General features: G+C 38.7%; 1 protein-coding gene and 1 long non-coding RNA gene across 4 annotated transcripts in view; both read right to left on the reverse strand.

Moving 5' to 3' along the window:
* LOC117415171 (SH3 and PX domain-containing protein 2A-like) overlaps positions 1-11,349 on the reverse strand; it is a 104,912-nt gene extending 93,563 nt beyond the window's left edge. For all 3 annotated transcript variants that reach the window (XM_034025174.3, XM_059026121.1, XM_034025173.3), the window contains exon 1: positions 10,671-11,349. In XM_034025174.3, coding sequence (XP_033881065.3) covers positions 10,671-10,742 — 72 coding nt within the window. In that variant the 5' untranslated portion in view covers positions 10,743-11,349. The remainder of the gene's footprint in view (positions 1-10,670) is intronic.
* A 584-nt stretch (positions 11,350-11,933) lies between these two features.
* LOC131737618 (uncharacterized) lies at positions 11,934-16,428 on the reverse strand. The gene is made up of 4 exons (XR_009329265.1): positions 16,275-16,428; positions 14,822-14,943; positions 13,807-13,913; positions 11,934-13,260 (listed from the first exon to the last, which is right to left on the reverse strand). It is a non-coding gene; the product is annotated as an uncharacterized LOC131737618 (long non-coding RNA).
* Between the last annotated feature and the right edge of the window lie 2,139 nt (positions 16,429-18,567).

The raw sequence follows: 18,567 nt of genomic DNA on the forward strand, positions 1-18,567 counted from the left end.
GTTTTAAATGAAAAGGTTACCCACCAAAGCAAGGACTGACAAATAAAGGAGCTGCCAGGACAAAGCCTATTGTCAGCTGGTTGTTTCCACTGGAGAGAGTCCAGCTATTTCTGGCCCACTTCCATCGAGTAATCTGTTGTCAATGTAATCTCCTGCTACCACTGCCCTGTTAACCGCTTCGAGACCCAAAACATGTTCTGACGGCTTCAACTACTCGGACTCAAAACGTGTCTGAGCTTCAAAGGCTAGCATGCTAGGATGTGAAGGTCACAGGTTCACATCCTGTTTAGGATATAAATCTACCAGCACTGAAGTACAAAGTGTGGGGTTCCAGTCCTCAGTCCTGCAGATACGATGTTAAAGGCAGAGGACTCTTAATATTGAGCCCAACCTACTATGAATATCATCAGTCAGTGTAAAACAAATGAATGAATTTGGAAACTAATATATATGGTGTAAGGTGGACTTAACGCCAGTCAGTTTGTGGAGTGCAATTTAATTGTGAATTTGGATCATCTGTCCTTCCAGAATACTACTTACTGGGGAACATTTCAAACACATGTTCACCAGATCTGAAAATTAATTTGGATATTGTAACACAGCAGGGAGGGGGTTAATATCCTCCCTGCATAAAATATGTGCGTATGCACATTCTGTCTAATTGTTTAATTTATTTTATTGTTAATTATCCCCTGCACCTGGTAGTAGTTGTAAATTAGAACCAGGTGCAGAGTATTTAAGAGGTGCAGTTAGTCTGCACTTGACTGCTGAGTAGAGGGAGACAGAATGTGCATACGCACATGTTTTATGCAGGGAGGATATTAACCCCCTCCCTGCTGTGTTACAATATTAATAAAGCTGTATGTTTTTAAAGGGACATGGAGTAAAGGTTTTGTTTCGAAATCAGGTACTGGAACTTGGCGTGTTACTTGTTGATTCCAAAACATGAGATATAAAAAGGCTGTTGACCTGCACGGCATGTTGGGATATCACCCTGCCACCACCTCCCTCAATACCTCGATACAGCTCAGAGCGTTGTATGAATTCCCTGGAGATCGTCGGTCTAATTATAGATCATTAGCAGTGCCGTGGAAAGTTGTTTTTAAAGGCACCGTGTTGCCTTACATTGATCATGAGATGACCGCCTTTTCATTTCTTTCACTGGCCTGAACCCAGCAGGATATTTGAGCTGGCAGGGAGAAGCTGGAGAGTTTCCAACTTTGAGCACTAGCCTGGGGTCAATAAGGAAGGTGGCTGACCCCACTCTGAACCTGTGGGTGAGGCTAAACTAGAACAGTCCAAAGATGGGGAAAAAGATAAAACAAGTACATTTGTACTGTATATGTAAAGTATGCAGCCGTAACCATCTCTTTTTCTACCTACTGTACAGTCATTTACAATACTGGCCAAATGTTTAGAAACAACTGCAGGCTAAAATGGTTTCATCCGGACAGTCCAGGAATTGGCCTCTGTGTCCAGGTGGAGGAATTAACAAGCCCGGACTCCCTAATGTCCAAGTGAAACACATAAGAAACACCAACCTTCCTTTAATATTTTCTTTGACATACATTAGTTGCTTAAAGGATTTCCACTATCTTATTAGAAATGTACTGTTTAGTACATTCCACATGATGCAAACAATCTGAGCTGATGTGTGATTCAGGACTCGTGGGATTTTAGGTCTGAGGATCCTTCAACCTGAACTTGAAAATCCAAGTGACTATGGCGATGTCATGGCAAATTTCGCCCACCACTGTAGTCGTAAATGAGTAACGTGACTATTCAGTTTTGCGATTAAGAGTCAGAGTAAAAATAAAAACATATTTTTTAGTTTTGTATTGGCATTTAATCGTAACATTTATACTTGTATTGCCTTTGTAATTTATCATCTCTGGGTGCTTTACATTAGATTGATCTGCGTGTGATTAAATACATAATCTTTACAGCAAAATAATTCTGACCGTCACAAACAGGCTTTTCAGTATCAGAAATCCAGTGACTGGAAAAATTCTTTGTGAAAAAAAACAAAAAAACAGGTAGACAGCATGGTCGCTTCAGAAATTGCATTGACTTACCACAGCGTTACTCATCACCACAGCTACTTGTCTCAGGTGAGATTAGCCTCTAACGTACCATGATATAGCTACTATTTTACCGTGGTGTTACATGGTAAATTTACTTTATAATTAGGGTTTCTGATTTTCGGTTTTTATTAATTTCCTTTTTCGGTGCTTATTGTTTTGCTATTTTTGAGTTTTATGTAAATCGTTTTTGGGGGGCTTTGCTTTTTATAGGATGGTATGTTTCCATTGAATGACAGTGAAGTATTTAAGCATATGGTCAGGAAGATTATGTCACATGATGTATGTTAGCAAATGTTTTTCAGAATCCAAAACATATTTTTGTAGGAGGTGGTTTTATTGTTATAGCGTTCAGCCCGAATTCAAAAACTTAAAAACTGCACTGTGAAAATATTGTGCTATTTTCATATCTAGCCCCAGGTGCAAATTGTTGGCCTTGTTCATAAAATAATCTCTCATGGTTTATCAAACATTGTTTTAAAACTCAGTTTAGATTGATAAGTGTGATACCCCTTACCAGCTGTGCCAAAAATAAATCTACAAAACACTAGTGCATTACTTCCCAGGAAAAAGTGTGGGATACTTATATAGCTAAAAACTCTTGAGCAAAAACATCTCTTTAGAAATCCCCCAATGAATTTCAGCTGCTCACAGCTGTAAAACAACAACACACAAACAGGAGTCATCACTATCCATCTCTACTTCCTCTATGCAGAGCTGCATGTCATCATTGCAACAGCAGCTTACTGAGTGGGATGTCAAACAGTATGTGTTGTTACCTGGAAGTGTGGTAGGGAATATACTGATTACACTGCAATAACATGCTGTGTTTTTAAAAGCATTTGAAAGGTTGCAATGACTCAACAGTGACAACGCTGTATTTCTCAAATCAGTTACAGGTTTTTGACAGATTAAAGGAGAAAAATCTTAATCTTAGTTTAACACACAATTACAACAGAGACAACCACAGCTGTTGACAACAGCTCTACCTTCTATATAGTAAGTGTTTAGAAAACGTTATAGCTTTGCTGAGATTGACAATGAAGATCAATATGCTGTTTATCTTCCTGTAAAACTGCAGTGAATTTCCTCTAATTACCTTCACACATTACCACATCTGCAGTTACACTACATAACACAGCTGTTGTTTAAAACAATATAATTCCATGGATTTTCTTCCTGTTTACTGCAAAAATACAGGTATGTTATCATAAAGTGAAAAGAGCAACAAGGCAAAGCACATCTGGAAAAAAGAAAGCAAGCACTTACTTATTGCCCGATTGTAGCTCTGAGTCTGCTTTGCAGCAGCGATGTCCCCAGACTGTAGCAAGGCAGGACTTGACAGTCTTTCAAAGAGCCTTGGTGGGGCCCAGTTTGTGGTTTCTAAAGGCTCTATTTTGGGACTTTCTAAACTGCCATATTTAACAAGGCGAGGAACAGCATCAAAAGGGTTTGGAATTTCTGAAGCACAGGTTTAAAAAATAAAAGTGGAATAAATACAGTAAATGGTCTAAAAAAAAGAATATAGCTGCCATTTTGAAAAGAAATGTAGTAAAATAAGTCTGGTCTTTTTTTAATAGAGGCAAGTACTGGTTTATTCACATCCATGTCTATGGACTGAGGGAGATGATAAAGTGGCCATGTATGTTATTTCCATCAGTGTAACTGTTAACTGTACACCCTTCTCCAGAGTCCACAGGCTCAAATATAAAATAGCGCTCTCATTTAGGATTGCTAGCTGAAGTTGTTAAACTAGCTCCTGTCAGCTGTTCAGATGTTTATTGGTTATTTTGCCTGTTCATGTCAACGGCTGCCACACCATGGCATCGCAGACAAAGCTCCGTTTTTTAAATAGGTCTTTTGGTTGTTTTTCTCTTGCTCATTTGTGGTTTAATATGTTCCATACTTTTTGATCAACCTGTCACAGGAATCTTGGTGGCAAAATAAAACAGTGAAATCACTACAATACACATTGAATTCATGAAGGGCAAACTACTGTATATTGGTTACAACTGCTGTAAGATCTGCCTTGATAAAATCCACATATTACTAAGCCCGAATAGAAACATTCACTCTCCATTTTTCTGTTTTCTGTTAAAAGCTGCCACATTCACAGGCTTGTTGTCTGGTCTGTTCAGCACTAAGGCTCAACTTGCAGAGTTACAGTGCCTATAGTAAGTATTCAACCCCCTTGGACATTTTCACAGTTTGTTGTGTTACAACCTGAAATCTTGATGCATTTAAATGGGATTTTTTTGTTCCTTTGATTTACACAACCTACTCAACACTTTCAATGTGTGAAAAAATGGGGGGGGGGGGGTGAAAAAACAGATCAATTACAAATAAAAACCTGAAAAGTCTTCATTAGATAAGTATTCACCCCCTTTGCTATGACACTCCTAAATAAGCTCAGGTGCAACCAATTGCCTTCAGAATTCACACAATAAGTTAAATGGAGTCCATCTGTGTGCAATAAAAGTGGTTGGGTAGTGCATTCAAAGCAAAAGATACTACCATGAAGACCAAGGAGCTTTCAAAACAACTCCGGGATAAAGTTGTGGAAAGGCACAGATCTAGGGGAGGGGTTTAGAAAGATTTCAAAGGCATTGAATATCCCTTGGAGCACAGTCAAGTCGATCATTAAGAAGTGGAAGGTATACGACACCACCCAGAATCTGCTTAGAGCAGGCCGTCCTCCCAAACTGAGCAGCCGGGTAAGAAGGGCATTGGTCAAAGAAGCCAGAAAGAGGCCAATGACAACTCTGAAAGACCTACAGCGTTCCATGGCTGAGATGGAAGAAACTGTCCATGTGTCAACAATAGCTCAGGTACTCCACACATCTGGCCTGTATGGAAGAGTGGCAAGAAGGAAGCCATTTCTGAAAAAAGCCCATGTAAAATCCCGCTTGGAATGTGCAAAAAGGCATGTGGGAGACTCTGAAAAGATGTGGCAAGATTCTGTGGTCCAATGAAACAAAAATTGAACTATTTGGCCTAAATGCAAAGCGTTATGTCTGGCACAAACCCAACACAGCACATCACCCAGGTAACAACATCCCTACTGTGAAGCGTGGTGGTGGCAGCATCATGCTATGGGAATGTTTTTCATCGGCAGGGACTGGGAAGCTTGTCAGGGTAGAGGGCAAAATGGATGGAGCTAAATACAGGCAAATCCTTGAGGAAAACCTGCTTCAGTCTGCAAAAGACCTAAGACTGGGATGGAGATTCACCTTTCAGCAGGACAATGACCCCAAGCACACAGCCAAAGCGTCACTGGAGTGGCTTAAAAACAAGAAAGTGAATCTCCTAGAGTGGCCTAGTCAAAGCCCGGACTTGAATCCAATTGAGAATCTGTGGCAAGACTTGAAGATTGCTGTCCACCAACGATCCCCATCCAACTTGACAGAACTTGAACAATTTTGCCAAGAAGAATGGGCAAATATTGCACGATCCAGATGTGCAAACCTGGTAGAGACTTACCCCAAAAGACTCACAGCTGTAATTGCTGCCAAAGGTGGTTCTACCAAGTATTGACTCGGGGGGTGAATACTTATCTAACCAAGACATTTCAGTTTTTTTTTATTTTTCATTACCTGTTGTTTCACAATAAAAATTCTCTTGCCTCTTCAAAGTGTTGAGTAGGTTGTGTAAATCAAAGGGGAAAAAATCCCATTTAAATGCATCAAGATTTCAAGTTGTAACACAACAAACTGTGAAAACGTCCAAGAGGGGTGAATACTTACTACAGGCACTGTTGCTTTCAAGTGCTCTGAACCATCACACCAGCCTAATTATTCTCCTGTTTTAGCAATGCTTATCAGACCGTGCATTTCCAGTATTATTTATGACTGGCAGTGTTCACAGTAGAACTGGCCAGGGCCAATTCAATTAGCATGTTTCCTGCCTGCGAAGTGCCTTGGCCTGATTGAATCAGACTCATTCTTTTTATTGGCTAAGAGACATTCCAATTGGAAACTGACACACATGCTACACCAGCTGTGACTGGTCCACCTATTATCCAGGTAGCAGATGAATTGGAAGTGAAGTATTGGGGGCTGAACAGTGCACTGAATTAGCATAGCTGTTCTTCTCCCTAGCTACTTCTATTAGTGTGCACTTTCTGCAAAGGAAGTTTACCCCATCGCCACAAAATGGCAGGAAGTGTAGCCCAAGTACTAAAGTTCACTGAAGGGGATTAAAGTGTACATTCAGCAGGAATAGCATTCCATTGCCCACTTGCTTTATCATGTTAAACCTTTAAAGGGCCAGTGCCTCATTATCTCTTCACCACCCACCCACATCAACTCCTACAGTGTTTTATAGGTATAAGGCATTTGTTTCTTTCATTTTTTGCAACTGTGGACTCTTCAGATAATTGTAAACTATTGATTGACTGCAAGTATTTTAAATTAATTCTACTCGGAACCTATTCATTTTGATTCAGCATTACTACTGTATATTATACGGTGTTACACTAAAAACCAATGGAGCCAAAGCAGCTTGGTAGAGTATAACTGTGGTAGTGATTCTCATGGGAAATCAATCTCAGACAAATTCATAACTTAACAGTTCTTTATGTATACAGAACATTAAATCTCTGGCAAACGCTGACACATTTACAGAACTGACTTCCCATTTTCACGGACAATCCTTGTAGCCTGTCCAGATTTTAAACTAAACTCCCTTCCCAAAAGAAGAGTCTTAGCCAGACCTCCGCTGGCACTAATGTTGTTTTCACAGTGATGACTAAAGCAAGATTAAAAGCACAACACAATGCCTTCACTGGGACTGAAGTCTGCTGGAGTCCTGACGCAGTCAATGCTTCCCCTCAGACCCCTGGACCCTCTCCATTGCCATCCGTCATTAAACTCCACCCCAGTGATAGGCTTCCATTGTTAGGTTAATAGGGCACATTGAGGACAGGCTGACTGATTTATTGATTGGTAGCTTGTGTTGCAATTTTACCATAAATACTGGCTTCTAAAGAGACCCCATCTCACTGCTGGAAAGGGGAATGGAAGGGGCAGATCAATGAACTCTAGTGTTGGCTCTCCCTATTTTATTTTTAGAATGTCACAAATCTGTACAGGCTGTGGTATTCGTTGCATTACTGTACATTGCACTGTACAGTAGTGTGCAAATGGAACAAAATGAATTCTTCCAGCAGATCCACTTGTATTCTTGCTTTGTCATGTGATGACATGTCTGTTTCAATAAGCTCAAAGGCTCCACCTGGAGACGCTCATGAAAAAGCAAGATTCCTTCAAGCATTCAGAATATTTTTAAAGTTACAGTTTGGAAACCCATTTCAAGTGAATTTGTATTGCCTTTGTATCTTCTATTTTACAACACAGGGTTACACAAGTTTGTGCTTTCATTCAATGCAAAAGAATTATCTTTCCCTGCCTCAAAGTCTGCAGAGAACCCTGAATACAGAGAACCTCTACAGCCAGGCTGCTGTGTGGGGCACATCAGTTCAATTTTAGGGTATAAAATCTTTCACCTTTTTCTCTTTCGCTATAGATGAATGAGCTTTCAAAGTTTTAAGATGAAATAGTATGTATAGGAACATAAGATCAAGATTACAAACTGTACTGTACAGTAGCGATTATGAAAGAGTTTCCATTCTGGTAAGATTATTGATTTTAGTATTTTAGAGTATTAAATCCCACTTTGTTTCAGTGTCCCTTTCATACACTTATTCTGTTTTTCTGCTGAGTGCAGAAAACATTCCCCCATTTCAGTGGCATTTTCAATTTTGGTTAAAAAAAAAAATATGTACAGCGTGCGTCAGGAAGTTGGTTGCGCCAGTACAATGATTACAACATCGAAATGATGACGGACGATGGCTTTATATACAAGAAGGAGAAGCATTTCCAGCTGTGCTGTTCAAAAAAGAGCAAACACAACTCTGAGTTTCCCAGGCTGTCTGGAGCACTGCAGCCTCGTCTCGCCTCTCCTCTCCTCTCCTGACAGGCAGAGAGATGAAGGGGAAGAGACAGCCTCTTTATCAGGGTCCCCCAGTGTCTCAGGGATATCAGCCCCCCCAGGGAGTCATAGAGAGACGGGGGGGCAGTTACATGTAAATGGATTATCAGGCCTGTCTGACAAGCAGATCTTCCAGGCCAGCTGGTGGAAAGCAGGGTCATTGAAAGAGTCTTTATGATGGGAATTTTATCAACAAGTGAATAACATATTTACTTTAGAAATTCTCAATTTTAATGGAACTATTATAGGGTATATACAGCTTAGATTTATGAATTTAAAAAAAATGTATCAAACACCTGATTGTCTGAATAGATTCATAAGTTTGTGTCGTCTTTTAACTTGAATTGACATCCTCCAGCATTCCAGTTGGGCGTGTGGGACGAGGAGTGTCCGACCTCTTCGGAGTAGTAAGCCTTCCCTCCCCCTCCCCCTCCCTCTATTAACATTTCTGCAATGAAAGAAGGGATAGGCTGCAGCCAGACCTCCTAGGATCATTATCTCTTCAAATCTCAGAACCACAACAGTGTCTGGTCTGCTGTGTGTGATACCAGCTAGTAAAGGCCACTCTCAACTAACACAACTCCTGCGTGGAGTTATGGGGCACCGTTTTGTATGAGGTGCGCTGGTGCTGATTAGATTCCGATTCAGGATAGGCTACTTCCCTATCTTGACAAAATAAATAAAATATCTTCAGTCCCCAGCACCCGTAAACCGCATTCGAACAGGACATCCCTGCAAACAAGATGTTGCATCTCAGTGGAAGTATCCTGTTTGCTTTTGTTGTTGTTTAATAGGTACACAGTGCCTCCACCAATAGTGGCCTTTTTTAATTTGCACAAAGTCAGAGATCAACTGGTGACAAGTTAAAATGCTTTCAAGGTTTAATAGAGCAATTCATCTATAAAGAAGCACATCTATCTGGAAACCACTTCTATCACCCCTGGCACCCTCCTTCCATTACAGATTCCTACTGATGTTCAACAAGGGTAAAAGTCATGAGCAGCCGACACATGGATGGATAGGAACTCCCGTCCACCGGATTGGAATGCCACTGAATTTTCTTTTTGTTTCTCTCTATGAAAATGTGGGCTAGTACTGCATAATGCGCAGGGTTGTTAGCAACAGCATGCTGAGGCAATAATGCAAATAATTCAAGAGATGCTATGGGGTCGGGTGGTGCCTTATCCACTGCATACATTCAGAGTTGTGTCACAACCCCAAGCTACATTTTTGTTTCACTTGTTTGTTTATTTTCAACAGGAAAAAGGTGTCTTCCTCAGCAAAACAAACCTGATCCCCAGACAGTACCAACCTCCCCCCTTCCAGCTATCTATCATTTGTTTAAAGTAACCTCGCTTTATGTTTATGTAATACTAAACACTGCAAGATGCCATGATAAGGCCAGTAAATGTATCTCCCAGTACCACACACATGGAGGCACACTTCTCACTGAAAAAAACAGGCATCCATTCCTTCCATGTTTACAGAGCCCAGGACCTAGCAGTGATACCAGGCGCCTGTGTTACAAAATCTCTAAACACCCCTTGTACATAAAAGTACTTCATTAGCAAAATAAGCGTTTACAACAAACACTTTTTTAGTTTTGCATTCGTTTTAGTTAATTCACCCTTTTGTACAATAAATGCGCTCATTTAGTATTCAATCCAGTCAATTTGTACAGAATAATCGGCTTCCCTGTAATGCATTTTGAATATCAACAGAAACTTTTTGGCATCTACGATTACTGTGGGTTTTTTTTAATACAACAACTAAAAGTTACGCAGCAATGTCGACTTGGGAAGGCACTTGTGTCCTTATAATGGGTTAATACTATATTAAACAAATGCGTGCTCCTAATTTGCCAAAAAGGAAACGTTTCACATGTCGCTTGTATATAAAAACCTGTAAGAGCATGATCACTCCATCCATCAAACAGTCGATTAAATAGACTACTATCATCAGACTAATCAATACTATGTCTGTCATGACGAGAGAAATTCAACTACTGATGCCAGTAGCTCCCAATGAAATAAATAAGATGGTCGGTGACGATGACAGCCCTTGTGAGAAATGATATGATGCAGTTAGAGTACAGTAGCTTTGCAATGTGCAGCTTGCCGTGACTATACCGCCTCCTAGGTACCCGATGCCGGTGCCGAAGAGAAGAGCAGAACACAGAGAGGGCACGGAAACCTTTCCAGAAAGGAGGCTTGCTTCCCTACGGGATCTAGCACAACAAAGGGATGCTGTTAAAAGGAGCAGATCCCCAGTGTAAGAAGGATTGGATTAAACAAAACACTGGCGCATTCGTGGAACCTTTTTTGCACGTTAACAGACGACGCAGTGCACGACCATCGGTTTCTAATTTGCAGTTGGACTTTGTTTTTTTTTTGTTGTTTATTTATTTATTTATTTATTTCAAACAATAAAACAGGCTCCAAAACCAAATATCACATCAGTAAAAACAAAATACTGTAGTGTTTTCAATATTTACCAGGTTTCTTTCATTTATTATGTTGCTGTTTAAAACAAAAATAGAAAATGAAAGCAGCTTTGTTTAATAATATTCTGCACCATACAATCATATTAAGAAACACTCACGTAATGTTTGGATGGGTTTCTCCTCTTCTCCACATGCACAACTTTTGCATCCAAAACACTTCGAAACTGCATTTTCAATTTGTCTTTGGGAATATGTACCACAAACCACTAATGTACAATATCCAAATTAGACTGCAAATATATTCGAGTCAAAACATAAGCTACAATCCCGCTGTATTCCAATGTGAGTCCACAAATACGTTAACACCTTTTGATTAAAGTTGTTTGTTTTTTTAATGCTGATTTAAATGAAACCCCTTTCCCTACAAAAGGGTCTCCATTTCAATAAAATCCAAAAAATAGTCAGATTTAAACTACATTCGCTTTGAATGGTGTTGTTGCTGCAATTATGTATTTCCAGATCATGAATTCTGTAAAAGCATACCGTCCCAAGTTCTATCAGTCCTCGATTGGCAATTATCGAGCCCTATCTATACTTCAGTGTCGAGATTCTTCGCAGTGTTAGATTGTCTTGTTCCCAACAACATACACCCCACAAGGTGATTCGATGTGGCTGATAAAAGCCGGGAAACTCCAGGTAGTTTCAGCGAGGCATCGGTTCATTTGGGGAACGGATCTCGGATCTCAATGACTGGAGCCGGGCAAGCTGCCTGTGTTGGGCAGAGCATTCACACAGTAGTTTGGGCAACGAGGTGGACTTGGTGTGCTGCTCTGGAAGTCAAACGGCTTTCATTATGGAATGGGATGGGCTTGCTGCTCAGTTAACCGGATAGGGGAATATCCTCCTCTTAAGGAAGGACTACAGCAGTAGGCTGTCCTTTTCCAGCGAGAGAGGAAAAACCTTCCACCATAGAACACTAAAGAGGGGAAAAAAAAAATACTCCAAAAGGAGCGATTTTTACAGAAACCGCCAGAATATAAATCTTAGAAATTTCATTGGGTATTATGGGATTTGGGGGAATGCAATATAGCTCATTAGAGTTCAGAAGAAAAGCTATACGTACTAAGGTAATCATGATAGGACAATACTCATTATTATTATTATTATTATTATTTTATTATTATTATTTATTTCTTAGCAGCCGCCCTTATCCAGGGCGACTTACAATCGTAAGCAAATACATTTCAAAAATCACAGTACAAGTAATAATACAATTAAGAGCATTTCAACAATAATATGTACTATATTACAATTACATTTCAAAACCTACATGTTTTCCATTTATGTATATGCTGTAGCAGATTCCAGAGATACACTGACACATTTATATAACTGCAGATGCACATCTTGGACCTACTATTCTTATAAAACGCTGTATTTAAAAAAAATACGGAATCTGCATTATCTCCTTATATGGCGACATTCAATCCATTAGAGTATGCACAGGGCTCCTACATACACATCACTTGTTTTTTAGTAAGTTCTGATCAACACACGTTTGATTTTCCTTTGAGATAGAAAAGGGTTAGTAGCTCATAGTGTTAAATGGGACAGTGTATAGGAAAGCTGGTATCAGTTTGTTTGTTTTCTTAAGTAACTGCATTCTCTGTCCTGCCCTACTAGTTAGGCAGTACCAAGCAGTGCCACTTCTGCAGGTAGTGAACTTAGGGAAACAACCACAAACACAATTGTGGAATTGCATCCGTTCATTGTTTTATTGGGGAAAAAAATGTACAAGATTGGAGATAGATGAATAACGAAACCTTGATACAGACAAAAGGCACTCATTGGTTTATATGAGACTGGAGTAAGTTTCACACAATGCACTGCCTCTTATTGGTGATTAAGAGTTTCATCAATTCTATTACTCATTGCTTACACTCGTCATTTACACTTAGATCTTTCAGTGGCATGATCACAGTCAGTAACCCAGTATGACATCCATGTGATCATTACTCTAATAAAACAGAAGTCAGATCTCACACTAAATAACATGATCAAATATTTCACCATCCACGAGGAAGGCACACAGGACATTTCAACAGCAAGAACTACTCAGATGCAAAGTTATCAGACATGTGGGCTGATTTTTAATGCATTTCTTTGATTTCTTTGAAAAAATATGACATGCAGCTGATTCACCAGCATTAGCCAAAGCTGTTCTGAATATCCTAAATATTATGAATTAAGAAGTCTGAATGCAGCTAAATATGCTAACGAGTGAAGGGTTAGGTGAAGCTGATTTATACATACAATAGTATTCATTCTAAAAAGTACATTCACATGTGAACTTTTAGTTCTACTGTCTGTTTTACAGGGTTGTAGTTAAATGGCACCCTCTATGTTATTGGAAAATAAATATTAAATAAATAAATAAATAAATAAACCATTTATAATTTTGCTGTAAAGCTGTAGCACCATTCTTTATTAAGAATATAAATATATTTTAATTATAAAATGACAGAACTTTATATCATACCCGTTTTCATATCGTATAATTTCTTACAATCACTTATAATTTCTTAATATCATTGTGCTTCAGAAAAGATACATCAAGACTCATTTTTTTAGAACCTGGAAAGCATATCAGTGTTGCACAGGCATCACCCATGGGCTTCCATCAGTGCACGGTGCAACGCTAATGTCCTTCCCCACCTCACTTCCCCTTAATCAGCCTTGGGTCTTTTGCTGAAATAGTTAGTAAGCAAGGAAAGTAATCACCTCAGGAGAAACAACAGAGATCATACAGAACATAACAGGCATTAATAAAGACATTTACTATTGGGAACATTTAGATGATATTAAGTATTGCTTTAATGTTCAGCCTTTAGTGCTCCTATTTGTTCACCAAAGCAGTTTATTGCTATTTTATTGGACTTTTCTTTGACAATACAAAAGTTATTGTATTTCTTGCTCTTATTGTATTACTTGTATTGTAACGCTTGAAATGTTTTTGCTTACGATTGTAAGTCGCCCTGGATAAGGGCGTCTGCTAAGAAATAAATAATAATAAATAATAATAATATGGTGTTTTTGAAAACCTTGCGCAAATGGTGTACATAGGCCCTATAATCCATTTCTATACTGCCCATATGTGCAGAAACAACACACTAATTGCATGCACCCATAAGAGGTCAGCCCATGCATAGTTTAGAGTTTCAGTTTTCATCATCATGATTTTTCAGAACCACTAAGTAGCCAGCATGGAACGACTGCTCCTCAGCTCCGACTTACTGTATAGATCTCCTAGCAGCTTCTGCAAAGAAGGCATCCTCAGAGAGCTGTGTAGTGACATCACCGTTCCACTCCCAACTTATTCAGGACTTGGCGCACCTGCCAACCTATAGAGAGAGGTGTTTTTCTTCAAATGTCACAAAACACTTTCTGAAGAAACGTATGGTAAAATAAAATACACTATGATCTGTGTCTATTACAGTACTGCATGTAACATGTCTAAATTAGAAACAATCAGCACAACAGCAACATCTTGTGGCCTAGTAGTGTAAAATAGGTCTTTGTTCTGTAAACAAACAAAAAGAAATGGAACTGACAAAGGTTTGCTAAAGTTCATATGTCCAGGATGATCCTGCAGGTGTACACTTAACCCATTACTGCCTCCAAAGCACATCTGCTTACAAATAGTACAATCTGTTCAACAGTCTAACAGCTTTGACCGGAGGGTTGTGGGTTCAATCCCCAGTGGGGGACACTGCTGTTGTACCCTTGAGCAAGGTACTTTACCTAGATTGCTCCAGTAAAAACCCAACTGTATAAATGGGTAATTGTATGTAAAAATAATGTGATATCTGTATAATGTGAAATAATGTATAATGTGATATCTTGTAACAATTGTAAGTCGCCCTGGATAAGGGCGTCTGCTAAGAAATAAATAATAATAATAATAATAAAGCAGAACATAGGGGCTGTGTACACTTCTGGCTTTTAGAATCCTCCCAAATTATATCCTTAGTCAGTCTTTGAAGCTACTTGTCCTGCTCAGTACCCTATGAAAATACATACCCATTTAAACAGCAGGTAAGCATATCATTACAGAGGACAGATATATTATCTTCATGAAACACAGTATTGACCTGTTCAAAATATACTGGGCAGGAACTAATAAGCATTGCCCAGTATTTCTGAATAAGTTGTGAATTTACATTGTAGTACGATTTCTAATTACTACAGAGTTTCCAGATAAACTTTTTTCAGGGTGAATTTCCAGCGTCCTCCTGGCTGATAGACTCACGTAGTAGACTTCATCTGAGGACATGGTTTTCTGGAACACCAGGCCCTGTTCTTGCAGCATGTGAATGGCTTGTCTGAACACATTGTGTATCTGCTTGAGGTGGAGCCGGCTATTACAGATTCCTGGTTTCATAAAAAACAAAACAATAATACAGCAAGTTAGAGTAGGAGTTTGCCACTTCTGTAAATGTACTGGAGACTGCATCACTTTCAGCACACAGGCAAAATGATGACTTAGCGACACTGAGAACTGTTAGGGCTTCACACCTAAAATGTTTATAAGTCGCTCTCTATGGTGTCATTGTTTCTGGGGTTTTTTTGTAGTTTTTTTTTTTTTACTAAATTTCGACAAGCTGAAGCACCCACCCCCCAGAATTTGGTCTGCTTGAATTGAATCCAAATAGTTTTAAAAATAAAAGAATCGCAGTCAGGGAGATATATGTGTGGCTTCTACAGTCCCATGGAAACTGTTATGAGTACACTCCAACAGCTGATTTTATAGCTTCAACAAAAGGCTGTTTTTCTGTTTGTAAAAAGAGAGGAATAAAAGGAGCGCTAATAATTGTTTGTGATGAGTGCAGAAATGAAAACTCTTTGCTGTAAATCAAACTGTTTGTATAAGGAGAAACTGTTTGTATTACGCTTTTTTTAGCATGAGTCTGATTCTAATTAGAAATAGACTTCTTGAGTTTCCATTGGTTTCCTGTGCTTCGTGATTTGGGACCATTTAATACAAGAACAGCTGTAATAGTTAGCAGATGTTTCTGCCAAGGGCTTGGCTCCCAGTTGGGTGTAGTGGATAGCAAGAACCTTAACACTCCAAAGACTGAGAGCAGAAAGTGTTGTGAAAGTCTTCTCAGGTCGGCACAGGTCACTTCTCAGAGCAGCGGGCTCATGCAACATATCCTTTGAACGGGCGATTGGAAATCCCTTTACTTAAACAAGACATGCAAGAACAATGCCCAGCCTGTTGCTCCATCATCACATTACTAATACATTAAGATGCTGTTTCTGTGAGAAAGTGGTATGACTTAAACTGAAATAACCTTTTCTCATTTTCGACCAATTATTTCACACAGTTTCACACCACTGACTGGTCTCTTATTGCTAGAGAGCTGTAGAGCAAACTGTTTGGAAAGAAGATATCTTTACTCACTCAACATTAAAAGAATATGCATGTACTTACTTATGTACTGTATGTATGTATATATGTATGTATGCTCGAAAGCATTTAAATAATAATCGAAAGCCTGCTAATCAAGCATATAAACTAGAAAAAAGGTTTATGCATTCTCTATTAAACCAGGGTAATGAGCTGTTTGTTTTATATTTAATTAAGCCAATTAGTTCAATGGTATGCAGGGATTTTAAAAACAAATATTGGCATATTAAAGTATCTGAATTCCTTGGTCACAAATCTCCACGAGGTATAAAAACAACAACCCACCGCTCACCTGCTGTGCGGAGGTGCTTTGAACAGAGCGGCTGGCCAAAGACACCAGAGAGTCTACTGTCTCCAGATCCGGGAGCTGAACCTTCTGCCCTTTCCACCAGGAACCAGCATACACACCATACTGGTCAAGGTCAGGACTCCACCAAACAAAGTGTATCTAACTGGACCAAAAAGATATAAAATGAAAAACCTTCAGCACTTTGGATTGTCCAGAATTGCTAATGTCAATGTGCTGAAAATTAAAAAAAAAAAAAAAAAAATATATATATATATATATATATATATATATATATATATATATATATATATATATACATTCTGTTATAATATGCTAGTGGTTGTGTCCTGGCTGCCAACTGGGCAAAGCTGAGGGGTCTGTGGGGCAGATGCAAAGTTCTGGTATAAATAATACTGCTTCGGAATTTTGTGTTCTGGATGACTTTCTATTTCATTTTATGCTTTGAATATTTTTCCCTTTCTGTTTGATTGCTAAGTGCCATACAGTATGACTTCAAAGTTCCTAGAGCAAGAGTGATGTACAGCAAAACAGATGCTTTCTAGTAGTTAGCCGAAATAGACAAGGTCTTTGCTGACTCATTCTCACTGTATCCCTTCCTGAACAATAACGTGATAGGGGGGGTGTATATTCATACAATTAAATTATTCAAGTTTACACTGTACCGCATACAAAATCAGGCTGTACAAATATAAAATATTATAATAATATTATATAAAACATTATAATTTAATATGTATTTCATATTCAATCAACTATCTTCTGCTTACCGCAGGTGTTGTAAGTCTCAGAAGAGCTTAAAGAGATCAAATATAACAGGTTACAATAGGAAAAAAATCTCCCAAAAATTGTCTTGTCTTTACGCTGTGTAGCGATCTGCTGGTCCTGACTGATGTTACATGCAAAAAATGTGTAATTCCTGCGTATTGCCACTAGAGGGTAGGGTCAGTACCTGAGGTTTAGTGGATTACCAGTCATTTCTAATTTGCCATACTGTGAAGTGGGATGTGAGAAGGTCTATGATTCGGATAGGTTAAAAACAGATAAATAAATACATTTCTTAATATATGCTTGGATAAACTGAATCAATATACATTAAACCACGCACTGCAAGTACTAAGAGTATATGTGAAGAACTAGTGTAGCTGTATTTCCCTGAAACAGGATAACTAATAAAACTGTTTTAATGTCTTATCCTGAAGAATAATAGATATTAGTTTATTTGACTAGTTCACTAGTCTGCTGTTTTGAGTAAAGTTATCGTTTCTATAATTCCTGGGGAATCTGCGTTTTGAACTGAGCTTACTTCCTTAGACTAGTAAACAGGTCTGCAGTGTTGAAACAGGCAAAACAGGGTGCATATAGAAGTGTTGTAACGTGATTTAAAGCTATATAGAACATCCTTACATATAACTGATTCTGAACCTTCTTTCCATTGGCCTTCCTTCCAGCAGAGACAGTTCATTAGTCCAGTGTCATCAATAGAGAGTTATTAAAACATTACATGTCAGGCTTGGTTTTAACAGAACTACAACTGCAACAGTGAACACAGAGCTCCCCGTTAACAGATTTCATTGGCTGGTAATTTCCTTACCTCCATACTAAGACATGTTCTCCCGTTCTCGCTTGTGGACCACAGTCCAAAAAACATCCACTCTGTATATTGGGTACGATTTGTAGAAATAAATTCCTGTAAAGTTATTCAGAAGAGATTCATATTCAACACAGGTTTGGCACATCTGCAGTGTAGGGTTATGACAATGCTCCCTTTCTATAGGTATTTGGTCTTCATTTAGAGGCAAATGAAAATGCATGTTGCCACTGATTATTGTTTCACCAGGACTTTGAATGCCAAATATGTATTTGGAATGTGTAAAAATAGGCAGCATGGTCATTGATCAGAGCTCAGAAATGACTGAGAATCATGTAATCCTGTGTTGAATCACATGTTCAGCAGGAGGGCTCTTTGTCCACACCCTTTAGAAAAACATGGCTCTATTCACTGTTTACCTAGTTAGTTAGTTTTACTTTACTTGCTCTTATCTGCCCCCTATTTTACTGCATTTAATCCTGTACTTCAGAGTACTGTAATCTGCCAAGTGTTTAATCTGTAGTATTTTGTATGTAATCATATCCTGATGTAACTATCACTGACACTGTTATCTGCTGTATTATTGAATTGTATTTTGTCACACTTGTACTTGCTTGAACCAAAGTCATTGTATTTATCTTGCTCTTAATTGTATTATTACTTGTACTGTGATACTTGAAATGTATT

This window comes from Acipenser ruthenus, chromosome 7 (assembly GCF_902713425.1).
Source record: "Acipenser ruthenus chromosome 7, fAciRut3.2 maternal haplotype, whole genome shotgun sequence".
Lineage (NCBI taxonomy): Eukaryota > Metazoa > Chordata > Actinopteri > Acipenseriformes > Acipenseridae > Acipenser > Acipenser ruthenus.